Source organism: Opisthorchis viverrini (assembly GCF_000715545.1).
Source record: "Opisthorchis viverrini unplaced genomic scaffold opera_v5_197, whole genome shotgun sequence".
Lineage (NCBI taxonomy): Eukaryota > Metazoa > Platyhelminthes > Trematoda > Opisthorchiida > Opisthorchiidae > Opisthorchis > Opisthorchis viverrini.
Genome location: NW_008751854.1, coordinates 271,684 through 287,970, shown reverse-complemented (window position 1 = coordinate 287,970; position 16,287 = coordinate 271,684). Strand labels below are relative to the sequence as shown.

The 16,287-nt window shown below is 44.9% G+C and overlaps 1 protein-coding gene across 1 annotated transcript; it reads right to left on the bottom strand.

Annotated features, from left to right (window-relative positions):
- Positions 1–527: 527 nt before the first annotated feature.
- T265_08012 (hypothetical protein) lies at positions 528–15,689 on the bottom strand (the record flags this gene model as incomplete). The annotated part of the gene is made up of 5 exons (XM_009173699.1): positions 528–739; positions 5,352–5,438; positions 12,156–12,276; positions 12,451–12,513; positions 15,513–15,689. The coding sequence occupies 5 exons, from the start codon at positions 15,621–15,623 to the stop codon at positions 660–662; spliced, it is 462 nt and encodes a 153-aa protein (XP_009171963.1).
- Between the last annotated feature and the right edge of the window lie 598 nt (positions 15,690–16,287).

Genomic DNA, 16,287 nt, shown 5'->3' with positions numbered 1-16,287 from the left:
CACTTGGTCCATCTTGCCGCCTCTTCGGCATACACACTAAAACACCTGTGGTTTTCACATACAGCATCTACTAATCTCTCCTTTACCTCAGTATGTCAGAAATTCCCAGTCCTCATGATACTCCGGTATGCTATTTCAGAAACCTGCATCCCGAATGGTCCCCTAATTGGCTAGTCTTTTCCGTGTGTATGTATTAGTATGGATATTCTGAAAAGTTCCCACCAGAAATCATTTGTCGAGATCACGTTCAAAGTTCCCCGGTGTGCTTACTGAGCATATTTAGACGTAACTTCACTGCATTCGCTTTCAGCTACATTGCATAAGCAACGACCAATAAGACAGACACACATCCCTCTCTCTGGAATTCTTCGCAGTGGTCAGTTAATACGAAATCAAATCAACTCATCCAACTCCAGTAGGGATCACATGTTCAGCGAAACAGTCCCCAAAGGTCTGATGATTACGGGAAATTCAGGCCAGAACAACAGGCTTCCGTGAAAAATAGAGAAAAAGATGAATAAAAATAGGTTTATTTAGCATCACCATACGAGATCGAACAAGTTAACTGTGCAAGAAGTCGGCAAAATATCGTAGATGTGAAGACAGCGCAATTATCACAGCCAGACAGCACCATGCCGCAAATGGATGCGCAGAATAAATCACTCTGCCTCTGATTTCGCACCTGCGACGTTCACAAAAGGACGTGATTCTTTCTTCCCGAACGGAAAACTGCTTTTGCCTGAAAACGAAGGAAAGAGAACATGACATTCGGGGCGTGCAAACATGTAACTGTGATGTTCGCTCCAAAAACCAATGTCGCTGCCTCAGAACCAGTACAGGAGTCTGTCGGCAGGAGAGAACTCGCAGTGGAGTAGTACGCAGGCGACCACTTAGAATTGAATCAGCCGTTTCAAGGCAAACGATGCTTACTAAAATAAGATGGCCGTGGTACATGAGGTGCATCCCCAGTCTTTCCAAGAGACAATTCGTTTGCACTCCAAAACTAGCTGAGTAAATTATCAGTGGACGGGTGATGACGTGAGTAGCCAAAACAAGAACAGTTTCGGCCGAACTCTGTTTCGCAAGATATTCATGTTGAAGATCCAGAAGCAGGTCACACTCAGCCTTTTCCAGTACCAAACACGCTACCAAAGCTCAAGCTGTATCTTGACAAAATACTGCTTAAAAAGATTATCACAGCTGAAGATAATTCATCATTTTGTGCTGCGTCTTACGGTATGTATGGTTCCAAATGATATTGAGCCGTCAAATTAGCGAGAAAGCTGTCCCATAAATGGCGTTCTGAAGCGTGAAGCAAAATGTGTTCCGGTGTCCTTCACTTCTTCCAGAATGACCTCTTATACAAGCCAATTTTCCTTCTGTGTGACCAGTTGTGCTGCTATCAGCGACGGAAACAGGGATCAGGATTACATCAAACCTTACTACACGCAAATGCGAGTATTCAGACGGGGCTCATCTGCTGAGGCAGGTTGTTGTCTTACACACCCCAGGGAAGTCGACAAATAGATAGCAATTGCAATCTGATCGCTCTAAGAGAAGGCCACTCTGATTTTCAAGTCTTCAAGATGAAAAGTGAACGAGAGGTAAACGTGTTGCGCTTATTTTCGTTCAGCCAATGAGGAACCAGGTTTTTGTGGAAATCATAGATGCTAACCTTCGGCTGCATTCGCCTAATTCTATATTTCTCTTAGTTAACGTGATTAATGTTGTCCCAGTTCAGTTCGGTAAATTTACCAATAACTACTTTGACAAGGCGGAGTAGTTAGGGCCATCACAATGAAGAACGCGGCAACGATGGGAAGATATCACCTTAAATGGACTAGCCTGCAGCAGTTCCAAGCACATGTTGTTGGATAGGAGGTTTCAGGTTCAACATTCTTGAATAGGCCTGAATTCACAGAAATGGATCGCTCTAATACAAATGTGTCCACTGAGCTGGCTAAGCTCAGCAAGCAAACCAACGACTAACCATACGTCCCAATCTACCAACATTCTCCTCCATAGCATAGCTGCTTGAGTTCTGTCGCTGTCAGTATGAGTATGCCAGAGGGTACAAATGGACCTCAAAACCACAATTCCAAGACGATACACGTTCCACATACACGTGAATAATCAACAGTGTGGATCTTCCGAAACGGAACAAGGCCACTAAACATAAGCAGACACAAACAAGACACAATGATGTCTACCGGCTCATCAGTGTTAGTGCATTCCTGGAAATCAGACGACAGTGCTCTCGTTTTTTAGAGAGCATGAAACGCAAGTACTACTAGAAAAGCCGACCGAGGTTAACTATGCGTTACGCCCACAAAGTGCGCAGTTAAGCTGCAGGACGTACAGTCTTTGAATATGCCTCTAATAATAAAGGGAGTGACAATGGGGGTTATGGAACACTATACGTATCTTCGAAGTTGCATTACCTCTGATGGTAGCATGTGTGAAGTTGTGCGTCAAAAGGGTATACGCCTGATTCTAAACGGGTGACTATATCAGATTGCAGTGCGAGTTGTACAGCGGCGAGACTTGACCACTCCGGGCGAAGGATCTGAGATCTCTATGCGTTACGCCCACAAAGTGCGCAGTTAAGCTGCAGGACGTACAGTCTTTGAATATGCCTCTAATAATAAAGGGAGTGACAATGGGGGTTATGGAACACTATACGTATCTTCGAAGTTGCATTACCTCTGATGGTAGCATGTGTGAAGTTGTGCGTCAAAAGGGTATACGCCTGATTCTAAACGGGTGACTATATCAGATTGCAGTGCGAGTTGTACAGCGGCGAGACTTGACCACTCCGGGCGAAAGATCTGAGATCTCATCAGGTCTTTGACCACCGATGTCTCAGAAATAGTTGGAATAGTCTGGAGCCAGTGAATCCGCAATGAAGTGATCAGGTCAATGGCAGAAGGCTCTTCACTCACATAATGTACCTGCAAGCTACGGTGGCTGAGCTATGGGTGACGCATATCGAGTTACCACCTGCCAAAACAAGCGTTGTTTTCCGTTCCTAATTCGCAGTGGCGGAAACTTAGAGGTGCACAGAATATGACATAGCAGATGGGAATGAAAGATGAAATGAAATGTTTGGGTACCATTGGTGCTGATCACCTTTCAGGATAAGATCCGTGTGACGCACCCTGTGCTTGCCGAGAGACACTGAGTGATCTGGCGTCTAACCGATATCAGTGGCGTCCATCCTGTCGGTTTCTATCCAGACTGTACGACTGGGTGCTGGAGTTGTGGGTACGTCGGGTGTGATAGACTAGCCCTAGTTTCCCCTCCAATTTTTTTCACTTTCCTTTCCATTATAAGGCTTTATTGAAATAAATAGGCATGGTTGTATGACAGTGAAACACAGATGTTCCCACCTGGTGTCGCTGTAAATGATGATGATGTTTTCCTTCCATTCGGCAAATACTGGCGATTTATGAAGGATTAAGCGAAGTTTTGAGATCCCTGTCCCAGGCTTTTCAGCACATGTTGAACGAGCACGACATGAAGCAGTAATTTAATGAAAAGAAAATTCGGCCATGATTTGAATAAATCTGGAGATCTACCTGACCTACATTGATGGAATTTCGCAGTCATCAGCAACTTGAGTAGCGCCTCAATCACAATGTTTATTTTAAAAAGCTATAAGGTGGGAAACAGATAACAGGCTGGGACGAAACCTGATTACAGTCTAAGTCCTCCTGAGGCGACTGCACTGACGGCAGACTTAGATATACTGGATAGAAGCAGACTGCACAAACGCCCTTGCAACATGTTAGAAACCATTCCTCACATCTGAAATAAATCCAGGGCACGAGGACACCATCCTGTAAGACAAAATGCCCCAGCAGTATCTGAACTTTTCAAAATCTCCTCTAAGCTGTCATGCTGTCATATATTGTCTTTGCGACATTCTGAAGAGGTCACACAGAACAACACAATTATCGTCACTGAAGAATGTTGAACAACCAAATATCCACTTCTGCTTCCCTGTTCACAGCACCAGGAACACCCTCGCGACCTTGCTGATCAACAAACTCAAGAAGCCTCTGAAAGAAAAGAGCGAATATCCTTGTCCGAAACCGTCCTTGTATAGAAGGTCCTGAAGAAATCCCCGTACGCACTTACAAGTAGGTGAACACAAGGAATCGGCTGTGTTCTTCAACGAGAAGGGGCCAATCGCCCGTGCCAAATGTACTCGTCAAGGCACAGAATACCAAGACTGTGGGTGAACTGTATACAAGGCCCTGTCATAACGCCTGATACATCGCGGAGATTTGTTCGCCTAACATGCACCTGATCAAAAATCGGTTTGTCGCTCAGGGGTCGAGATCTGACGGACCACCTGAAGACGATTTTATTGATGCGTTGTTGGCATTTCGGGGCCCATAAACTTCATTTTCAACCAACACCGACAAAGTTCAGTGCCTTAACCATAGGAATATAGTCAGTCGTCTAGGGTGCCTCCAACGATCTCTATGCTGGTATTCTCATCAGATAGCACATCAAGTAAACACATCCGTGCCATAATGTTCATTAACGTCATCTTTGGTCACGTGATTATGGTTACTTTGCTATGGATTACTTTGCTACTGCATCATTCGACGCGGCTTCATTGCATGCGTGAGTGAACGTCTATCAACACAACGCAAGGAGTTCGAGGCTGTAGTGGCCCTGTAACTCGGTAATGTGAATAATATGAATGCTGAACATTCTCTGGAGTTCAGTTAAGCGAGCCTGGTACACAAGAAGTCGGTGCTGAGGGGACCCTCTTATCTATCGCAACTTATCGAACAAAAGCCGATTAAACTATGGCAGCTATTCATACCTCTTATATCCAACGATTGGTGCCGAGTAACACACAAAACAAACCCCGAGGTAATCTCCATATCTAGTCAGCCAGTGGAACGTTAAGCATGTCTGGTTTATTTGTAGGGCCATAACTGACCCGGGAAGTTTAGCCGATGAAAACGGTCTACAGGTTAAACAAGCCTATCTTTTGCTGGACACTCTTGAGCTTAAGGTGTTCATTCTGAGACAGAAAAGAACAAGAACAAAGAAAGTTGTCGATGCATACAAATTCCTCCCCGGTGTAAGATGGTTGTACTTAGGTAAATCACCTAAAAATTCAGTAGGACTGTGGTGAAAGGCATTGAATATTGCTATACACCAAAAACATTGAGAATTATCTGGGGTGCACTCCCCGATATATTCACCGCACCAGGACAAGATAAATTAGCCAGTAACCCAAAAAAGATTCTGTCGTGTTCTGATGGTGACCCTTGTTCATTCTACGAAATATAGGCCTGATACGAAAACCAATCCTACAAAAAACCTACCAGGTGACTGAGTCACGCGTGAAACAATCCAAGTGAGCACGTTGCATAACGCCTGTCGATCAAGAACCGAAGTTTCAAAAAGGTGCACTAGACAAACGAAAAAAGTGGGAAAGGATTAAAATGTGATATAAATATAACGCCTTGAAGAATTCTAGGGTGAAAAAATTGTGCGCTTTCATGGGGGAAAACTCAAACTACTCCTCTGAGTTGACAACTTTAGAGAGTCAAGTCACCTCTAATCTCGGACGAGCTGAACAAGCTCGTACTGAGGCTTTAGCAGTATGGGTGATAGTTCTACAAAACGATGGGAAAGTTATCGTTCTTTTCGCTTTCAAGGCACTAAAAAATAGTCAACAACGTAAAAAATAAGTGGTCCCAGTAGAATTCTGTGCGCTGTGACGGATTCCCTGGAGGCAGCTTTTGCTGCTAGTCAATCTCACGCAGACTCGCACTCAGGAGAGATATCTGTAGGTACATTTCACAGCTGAACTATCAGTACTGACGCAGATGACAGGACTGTGACAAGCAGCAAATGAAACAGAAGGAAGCACGGTCTGGTTCTAAATCATCAGTTCGGATACAACATATGTAGGAACATAGGATCAGTACTAACGGACCTTAGAAATTCGGAGATGCAGACATTGTGAAGATCACTGTGAGGGATTGAGGTAATAGATCAACACATTTAAATGAACCTAGAGAACAAACAAAATGGGAAGCGGAGGGAACCGGGGACATGAAAAATTAGCAGGGGTCATCGAGCAGAAACCAGTGAATACTTACGAATTTACATAAAAATACCAAACAGAAAAGAGGGTTAAAACCCACTATGGTCATCAGGCACGTGCCGCGCCGCAACGGCTCACAGTTCTAAGTGCGCTCCACACTGTTTGCCATCAGAAACACAGAGGTACAGGTCACAAGGCAGTTATTTACAGTGTGGAACGACCATGGGCACGCCCTGGATGGAGTAGCCTAGGACGATGTTCATTGGGGTGAACTTGATCACGTTGCCCTAGACAAAGTGGGTAACGCGTGTAAAACCCATTCTGACTGACCACGTTCAACTAAACCAACACTCCCCTATCAGGACACAGTTTCAATGGCAACAGACATAAACAGTGGACAGGAGACATACATAGAGCTGGTAGGGATGAGAAGCGAGCAACCATTTGAGTGGCCGTCTTATAAATCATCAGTCGAAGTTCGCACTGGATATAATGAAGAAACAGCAACAAGTGTAAAAAAACATGGGCAGATCAGATAATTTAGAAGTACCCTGAGATAACGTAGTTTGAACACTTTGGTTTTCGTGCGAAATGAACACAGCCCTTAGAGCATCTGCTCCGTAAGTATGAATCGGAAAGATTGGTCAGAATTCCACGGCTACAGCCGTTTCGTTTCTTCGGTATTCTTGCATTCCTGACTTTGGAAAACCAAAGTGGGTAATTATTTTCCACACTCCCCCGTTTTTACGCACCTATGTTACTCGCCTCACAGTGACACACAACGCTTCTTAAGTGTGAAATATCGTAGAGTTCGCTGGCCATTAAACACGACATGCAGTATCAGTCAGCTCGAAATAAAAATGGACAATAAAGAGGTATCTGTTCAGGAGAACTCTTAGCCAAAAACAATATACTGGAAAATGGTCATAGGATGGAAATGTAGTAAGCAGTCATTCGTTGTAGGGTGATTTGGTCAAATTCAGCAGGCACTGGGGAGAAAGACGACAGCGGCACTGGCGACGCAGTTTGTTTACGTTAGCCATGTACAAGAGAGCGCGTCATCCAATGTTTGATCCTGGCTGACGTTTTGAGGTTGGTACATGACTTCTACCGACGGAGAGTTTCAATTGTAAGCACGAACAGGACTGTGGCTAAGGCAATCCAGTCACACTTTAAAGATGCTTTCTATACTTAGAACTGTATCTATGTAGAGGGAAATTCGACTTGCATTAGTCATCATCAAAGCCAAGCTTATGAAACGCTGATCGGATAGGAATTTGCGTCTCTTTCTCCTCGAGACCACTGTGACCTTAAGAATCCCGTCCGTCAATCTAGGGATATTTGATTCACTCTAGACACCGGGTTAAAAGTGGTTCGGCGCAATTCAAAGATGCTGTTGTGAATGATGAATAAAACTCGAGAGCGTAACCGCTCATCTATGGCAACCTTTCGGGGCACAGTTGTCATGCACAATCAAAAAAGCACAAGAGCTACCCACACAGGAGTAATCAAAACACCAAAGTTGGGTTCGAGACAAGGACCTTCCAATAATTAGCTTCCCGCCTTAACCGCCGAACGCTAAGAGATTTGATCATCGTAGAGTCTAAACTAACCACCTCAAAGTGACGGTTTGGTTAAAGTTCCATCGCTGATAAGCTAAGAGAGCGAAAGGAGGTTCATATTGTTGGCCGATTCTGGTTGTTTCTATCCAGCTCTAAGCGTAAAGCTTATGTTTATTTTGTCACATCAGACAATCGTTCAAATGAGATCAAGAAGGCTGTCACATGACAAGCATTTCAACCAAATCGCTTATCTATTATCCTGCTGCCATCTGGATCGCTATCAGCTTTTCAGACGAGACATGAATAGCCAGCCGGGACTCCATCCATTCTGCTCTATTAAGCTACTGACTCGAAAAAAGCTTTGTGCGCCCGAAGGTGAATTTTCAGCAAAAGAAACTACAACGGCGTCATAGAATCGTATTAAAAATCCGGAAATATAGAGTAAACAATTACGAGATTTTGCCTGCCCCACGACCCTCATTAGGCCGCAGTCTCAAACTGTTTACCACAGAAACGCCACCACAGGTATACGACCATGGAAAAGAACGCAGCATTAGAAAAGGTCTTAGTAAAAATTAACAGTAATTCTGATTCTAACATAGCGTTGAAGAGGTGAGGGAAATCAGAGCGATCCCCCAAGGAAGAGTAAGAATAAGTATTACTGCGCTGCACCTAAGAACGGGCAGTGTGCAATCCCAGAAAATACAAATCTCAGAAAATACAAAACCTCAGAAAATACAAAAACGAAACAGTGGTTTCATCACGGGAGCAGTATTTAGTAGAAGAAGCGTACTACGCTGGTGTGGGAAGCGCAGAGGACCTAAGTCTGACAGCGAAAAACAGTTGCAGTTAGTTTTGAGTAAAAAAGGGAGGAAACAATACCGATAAAATGTTGATCTAAAGCTGTCATCTTGCGGTGGTGGCCGGGCTTCAGTGATGCAAAGAGACCGTTGGATACACTGGCTGGAAATTCGTTTCATCAAATACAATCATTTCAAAAAGGCCAAAGGGGAGCACTCAAACCAAGAGCAGTTAAACCCCAGTTAAGCCCCAGACGACCAGCATGTCCGTATTCATGGAAGCAGTGCTGCAGCCTTTCCCGAAGAAGGACGAGTTAGAGAAGCTTAGCCCTAGAAATCGCACACATCGATCATCTAACGGCTGACCGCAACCGTCAGTCAGTCAAAATAGTCAAAACTAAAGAGCTTGGTGCTGCTGAAAAGACACTAGATGTGTGCAGCCTTGTCAAGCGTGAGATAGTAATGTCTTACTTCCTGTGCCACGGGTTAGATTAGACTGCTGAGCCCCCTTCCCAAGAAAAACCATACTATCCGCTATCTCGTGGGTCAGACATTTGAGTCGAAGCCTCCGGTGAGGTACCTCAACTAAACCCCCATCCTCAACTTGCGCAACCTGGAAAGATAATTGCTGCACAGATGCTTGTCCACCGACGCCTGTCCTCCAAACCTTTCGCACTATACAAGCAAACGTTGCTGGTTATCTAACCTATGTGTCTTAGGTACGACGCTCCCCAATAACAATAAACGAAATAAGTGCCAAATCCTTGAGATCCTTTCTACATAGGAGGTTTCAAAATCCGTACTCTATGTCAAATTAGCAAACAGGTAATGCTTTTCGAGACCTTACACCACCCCCCCCCCTTGAAATTGATGTACGCTGTGTCATCGAAACAAGAATACAAGACCTAAGCGTGGTTATCCATATCAAAATGCCAAATACGAACTCAGCTCTTTTACGTTCCACCATCACTGTGTCCGACGATCCAGAAGCGATGACTCGGCGCGATTAGCCCCGGAGCTGAACGTTGCTTTCTGGAGTGGATTCCAGCGAACAGTCGTTTTTGCGCCGTTCAGTTATCCAGTTCAACCACGCTCAGCGACATAAAAAACGGTGCCTGGTCACAGTACCTACATATGCCTAAACGGACTGTAGTTCTGATATTGGGAAGGTCGATTTCTATCAAGAGTAACCCAGGTTTGTTCGTCAAGCAAGAAACACTAACAATGGGACCCTTGCGGGCAAAATGGGTCTCCAATTCCATTGTCTGAGCTCCTTAGAAGCATATCTGGGTAGTTAGTTCGGAGCTGATTTTCGTCGCACAGACGGCCAACAGGATACAAGAGGATGCATCAACGATTGTTTCAAACCCCATCAGATTCTCGAACAGCAACGCTGCTTCCAGCAACCAACATTAATGGTCTTCCTTGATTTGAAATCTGCCTCCCACTCTTTGGTCCGTCAGTCACTATGGCAGCGCCTACGGGACAAATATGTCCCACATCAAGTTTTGATGCTCTTTAAGGTACTATACCCAACCCTCTCTGAAGGTTTACGGGAAGCTCTCGCCTGAGTTCACTACATCAAATGATGTCAGGTAAGGTCGTCCACTTTCGCCTTCCCTCTTCAACTTCGTCATTAATACGGTTATGGAAGACTCGCTACCAGCATCTAATGCCTGTGGGATAGAAGCGCTCTCAGGGTATTCGCTCACAGATATTGAGTATGTAGATGACATACCTCCTGTTGGATACGACGCTGTCGTAAAGCGACTAACATTAGTCTAAATAATTCTGCGTCATGGTGGGGTGTACGCTTCACACCGGCAAAGTGTAAAGTGCTGTTGCAAGACTGGATAGGCGCGAACCCCAACTGCTGGTTTGAGAATGAGCCGACTGAAGAAGATAAATTTGTCTACCTGGGCAGCTCTATCAATTATAGTGGTCCAACCAAGGACGATATTTCCATCCAGGTTGGGGAGTCCAGAGCAACTTTTGTGAACCTGAATCATACGTGAAATAGGCGTGTTATCAGCTTATCTGTCAAGGGTCAAGTTTACAGTGTTGTGGGTCAGAAACCTGGCCACCGCGCTGAGGACGTCAAAATGTTCTGCGTTTGACCATTGGTGTCTTCGGAGCATTGCCCGAGGCTGGTGTGAACACCAGGTCAGTAATGATGAAGTACGCCGAATGGTTTTCAGAAGAAACAACTTATCCAAGACAGATGAACCGATCACACTTTATAAATTGCGCTGGCTTGGTTCGTATCCCAGTTGACCAACTTCCTCGAGAACACCTTTCCGCACAACCACATGAAGGGTGGAAACGAGCCAGGGTAGGTCAAGAAGTGACTTTGCAACGAAGTGTGAAAGTTATTAACAGCAAACTCAACTCCGCTGGTCAATACCGCATCCCTGGATAGGGGCCACGAGAGGGGACAAATCAATTGTTAGAGATATTGTCAGACATGGTCCAGTTATGCCCTTATTGGCGCTCATGCATCCGAGCTGTCGCCATCAATCCATAGCCCCTCTCCCAATCTCTCCAGACATCCCTGTATCTACGTATCAATTATGTCAGCTATCGCCTCCAGAGCGTAACTACCTACCCCGACCTTCCTAAATCATCGGCGAAAGATGTGGTAGGTCTGCCCACTGTACGGCAATACACACTTTTTCACAGCTGAAGATGATGGAAGTGGCCAAGTATTCTGCTGCGGAGGGTCCTGAAAATGGAAATTCATTGACCGTGAGATAGAATCCCATTGGGCAGGCGAGTGTACTGCCGTACTTAAGTGAGGGAGAACTAAACACTAAAAAGCCGGTCACCACATTGTTTGTCATGCAACAATCGTACATCATAGAGAACGACTGCGAAGGAATAATGCCATGCTGCTTACTAAGACAGAACACCGTTGGCATTCACTCCCGCCGGAATCGCTAAGAACGGTAGCTTTGAGACTTTACATAAGTTTTTAGGCACGTTTCTAATAAACGCCAGCAACGGTTCAGGCATGTCACAAAACCACTGCCTACGGCGACGAGTGCTCAGGCATTTTATAGAAGCAACGGCCGACGATGATGAGCGTTCACCCAACACTAATCAGACAGTTTAGATCAAAGTAGAAAGTGCGCTTTGGATATTGTGAGGTCTCTAGTAACTTTTACACTCGATTGTGCGCAAAAAAGCTCTTGTATCTCTTGTTGGTGAGACTTCTTTCGACATTAGAGCATTGGATCGGGGACAACAGTTAATTACAAAAGTTGCCATGCCTTAACTACAGTTCCAATAGTGAACACAGCTAAAACAAACTAAAACAATTGAAATGGCATCTTGACGGTCGCGTTTCTCGATTTCTAACACATCAAACATGCGCAGTGACCCGGTTTCCAGGAGAGCGATCCCACATGGTTAAAAGTTAGAGATGGCTAAGTGGTTGAGGCGCAAACTTGCTAAAGGCCCATGGTTCGAACCCAACCCCTGCTTCCCGACTGCTCTTGTCTAAGCTCAGAAAACCTGATAGTAGCTCAGTCCTTGTGCTTCCTTTGGATGAGGTAGCAGCTAGGCATTGAAAGGTTGCTACAGTTGAACGATTTTTATTTTCATTTACAGGATTAATATGGACTGATTGTCCGGGGGAACCTCCTAATGGAGTAGGTGCTTTTAACTTTGATATGCACAATCATGCACATTCATTGCAGCCATCAGCAAACATACCTCGTTCCCGCTGGGCCCAATCACTTAGTGAGGCGGAGTCTAGGCTAGGGTCTTTCGGTTTATCAGCCTTGTTCCCACAGAAGACAAAGAAGATCTCACGCTTTCCACGACATTCTTCCAGCTGAAATACAACAGAATATGTACTGTGTAGGTCGGAATTTACCTGACGTTTAAGCATCTGGACGGCATGCAAAGTACGTACATCGCCAATATCATAGACGAGGATAAATACGTCGGCACAATTTACAAAATGACGTTCGATTTTAGCTTTCCCACCCAGTTCATAAATGCGAACCTTTTCTTTGGTTCCACGATCCGTTTCCACCACTGCATTATATGTATCTTCATAGGTTGGGAACTAGACGGGGAAGACGGAGAAAACAAAAAAATGAACAAACAAATTTCAGAACAAGTATCCCTGAATAAAGTGCAGGAACTTGGTGCATATTGTTTACTGCATCTTGTTGTGGTTGTATGAAACAATTTTCGGAATGATGAACTGACATACAAAGAGTGACTACTGTCACCTCAAGGGAGAATTATCAGTGTGACACATTTCCTAGAAATCAACGTATGAGCATCGTAGCTGTGAGCAGATGAGCGGTTTACCACAAAGAGAATGGGTGGAAAAGGAACGATATGACAGACTGGATATTACTCCGAAGTTAACGAAATCGAACAACATGATCAATTAAATTCCATTTATCAGCTATACGCCGTGTACCATAGGTATATTGGTTCCAAATGCTACAGTTCTGATCAGCGGAAAGTTGGACATTGTGGAACATGCAGGCAAGCATCGGAGGTGAAGGTATGTTCAGTTAGTTCGGAAACTGGGTAGCTACGAATTGAAGGCGATAGCTTTGATGCAAGGGCGTCACTGACTGTGCGGTTGGACAATTTCCGTTAGTGTTAATAACCATTTGTGAGCTGAGCCCCGGGGTTCCCATCCATGGAGATGACAGTTGTTGACGCGACTCAGTTTACTAGTTGGTGTTTTCACACTTCGTTGTCAGGTCAAACATTGTCCGCCTCATGGTCCCTTCCACTTATCACAGGCTTGGGGAATAACGGGATGCATCTAACCGATTTCACATTATTACAAACCTGACCCCGAAGCCATACCGTTGTTCCAAGACCTCAGCCTTAGTCGCTGAAGCACCTGGCAGTGAAGAGTCAACCTCGTCTGTCACAGTAGTTAAGCGATAGTGGGAAGCATTAATTTTTACTACCGATCTGCAGGTTTCGACTGGTCACCGTGAGACTGGGAATGCATTGATAAGCAAGAGTTGAGTTTCATGTGGACAATGAGCTGTCTCCGATGGGCCACATGTGCTCGAGTAACTCGAAGGCACGTTAGCCCACGTAGTTCCTGCAGGGCACAGAGCAGTTTTGCGCCGCTAGGGTGTTACAGATAACGACTGTATTTTTCTAAAAACACATAAGAGAACAAAAGGCGGGCATCCTCTTCTGGACACTGCAGGTCCCAGTGTGGAGCAGAAACCGGAAATGCAGCTCGGGCCATACCAGTATAGGTACAAAGTTAAAACTTCATCTTACCGCTCAGTACAAATTACTATCCATAAAACAGATCAAACTGATTCACTCTGAAGACTCTAAAAAGCGTCCCCAAATTTCAGATGCGATCATCAGCCATATCCCGACGCCATGAAGACCTGATCTCTGAAAAGGCCATCAATTTCTCCCGGTCAGATATCCAGGAACGTATGGCCAACGCTTCCGAATTGCGCAGCTTATGGACCCAGGCAAGCCCTTCAGCCCGAAAAGATCGTATTTGTCACCGATTAGAAAGGGCTTTTAGCAAGAAGACAACGGTAACCTTCAACTAACAACGGACTATGAGAAGGAAACCAAAAAAGTGGACTGGTTGTTGATTAGATGGCTGCTGATCTGTTCACCGAGCTTGGCAATTGGATTGCAAACGTTTCGTCACCACACGAGGAGACATCATCATCTAAAAAATCTTGGTTGGGACTAAAAAAAATCAACGCACTATTCAACCCCCCCCCCTTCAAATCGGAATCTGCCTGAGCGAACACAGAGACAATCCATCAACTCATATGCCAAGTACCTCACCGGGCCAAAGTAGTTGGTTTAGCCGAGTTAATCCATATGTTGGGCACTTTGAAACCGTTAATCTAATTTTCCAATGACACAAAGGCAATGGTTCCAATATACCGACAGTCAAAGAAAAGCAGTCTTCTCTTCTTCTGCAAAAAGCAACATATGCCGTACATCATACTCCACGCCCTCAAGGAACACACCAATGTCACATCGACCCCAAAGATAACCGGCCTGGAAAACATATCAAACTTTAGCGACTCCTCCCTCAATTATCTGAGTCAAATGTACCCGTTAAAAATAAGATAGTAGTTATCAGCCTTCTAAATCTGTGGCGTGTTAACTAGTAGTCAACACGTCCAAGGCCACAACGACACTGCCTGATTTACATGGCTACCTCTTACGAGCGCTGATAAGCCTGCAGAGCATAACACGTAAGCAGCCGAGAAGCGGCTTTGATTGGACCGAAACCCGGTGGCTCCTAAACGTAGATCAAACATGTTTTTGCTACGAATGGCAACAGCTGCTACTCCTCAGGTCCTTCCATTATCATCCAGATAATCTGTATGCTATGTTAGGCTGTGTACAAACCATTCAATTCCACAATCGAACGAGGAAGGAAGCCAGTCAGGACCGAATGCTTTGCCCTATTCAGAAATCTGACTACACTGTCGGAGCGGAAACGTTCATGCTTTGACCGTCGTGCTGGGCAGTGGAGGTCAGCCAAACTGATATCTATCCATTTGGATTAATCGTGATGGTAACGATTTGGGAATAGGCGGATCCCGGCACAAGTTGCATGATCTCGTAGGGTAGTGTCACGGCTATGTCAAAGAAAAGGGGACGTTTAGTGTACGCCTGTTTTCGGTTTCCAGTGACCAAATTTATCAACATCCGCTTTTGTCTCAAAGTGCACACGGCAATGATTCTACATTTCACTCATTGTGGTGCGTTACATGCCTGTCGTTCGTTTAACGCTGTGGACAGAAGTTAGCAGTCAACTATGACGATCGCGCTTCGCATTCTTCCTGGTATTTCGGTGAACGTTAGTTACAACTGAGTCGACCGCCCAATCAGAACACGATCACGCGAGTTGAATTAGCGACGCGTCCTACCAGGCCCACAACCGCTGTAAATTTTTGCGTCTTCTCAAAATTAAAAACATTGAATTAGATCAAAAGATGCACCGCGCAATGAATGATGCCCGAAATAAGTAGCAAATGCAAAGGTGGAACAAGACACAGGACAGTGGATATAAAATACCAGCATGCTTACAAAGTCACTGGGTCCCTTAGAAGTGTAATTCCCATATATGCATTGCTCAATCATCGATGTCTTCCCCACAGCACTTGGACCGGATACGACCAGTCGATATAATTTACCCATTCTGGAGCAGTGGAACTGCGTCGCACTACAAGCGAGCTATGACCGAAGTCACCTAGTGAAGATGCTGAAACAGATAAGCACTTGATTGATTACAATAAAAAACAAACATGAATAACGAAGACAAAAAGGTTTCAGATGATAGGGCACTAGCCTCTCCGAGTCACAGAATAAAAAGCGGAGCAATACCAGAAACAATAAAAATTGCGGAAGTTAGGGACACACGACGTGTCTAAAGATTGCCTTATAAAGCAAAAAATGCAATAACGCCATCGAAAACCATAAATATCGAAGGTGTAAACATCGTCCTGCGGATGAAGAGCAAAGGTCTAAGAATCGCCTTCTATAATATCAACATCACCATCGACAGCATATCAGCGCTTTACGATGGCGTCATATCCAAGAAGAGCTACGTCGTCTGAGTACTCGGCATATGTGGGCGAATGCCCTGGGAGCGTTCCGATCCTAGGGGAAGCACCCGAAGGAGGAACCTACGAGTATTAGATGCTAGTAGTGAGTCTTCCATAGCCGTATCAATGACGAAGTTGAAGAGGAAAGGCAAAAGTGGACGGCCTCACCTGACACCACTTGGTGTAGTGAACTCAAGCGAGAATTTCCCGTGGACCTACACACTTCAGCGGGAGTTAACTTACTGCGAATTAAGGAA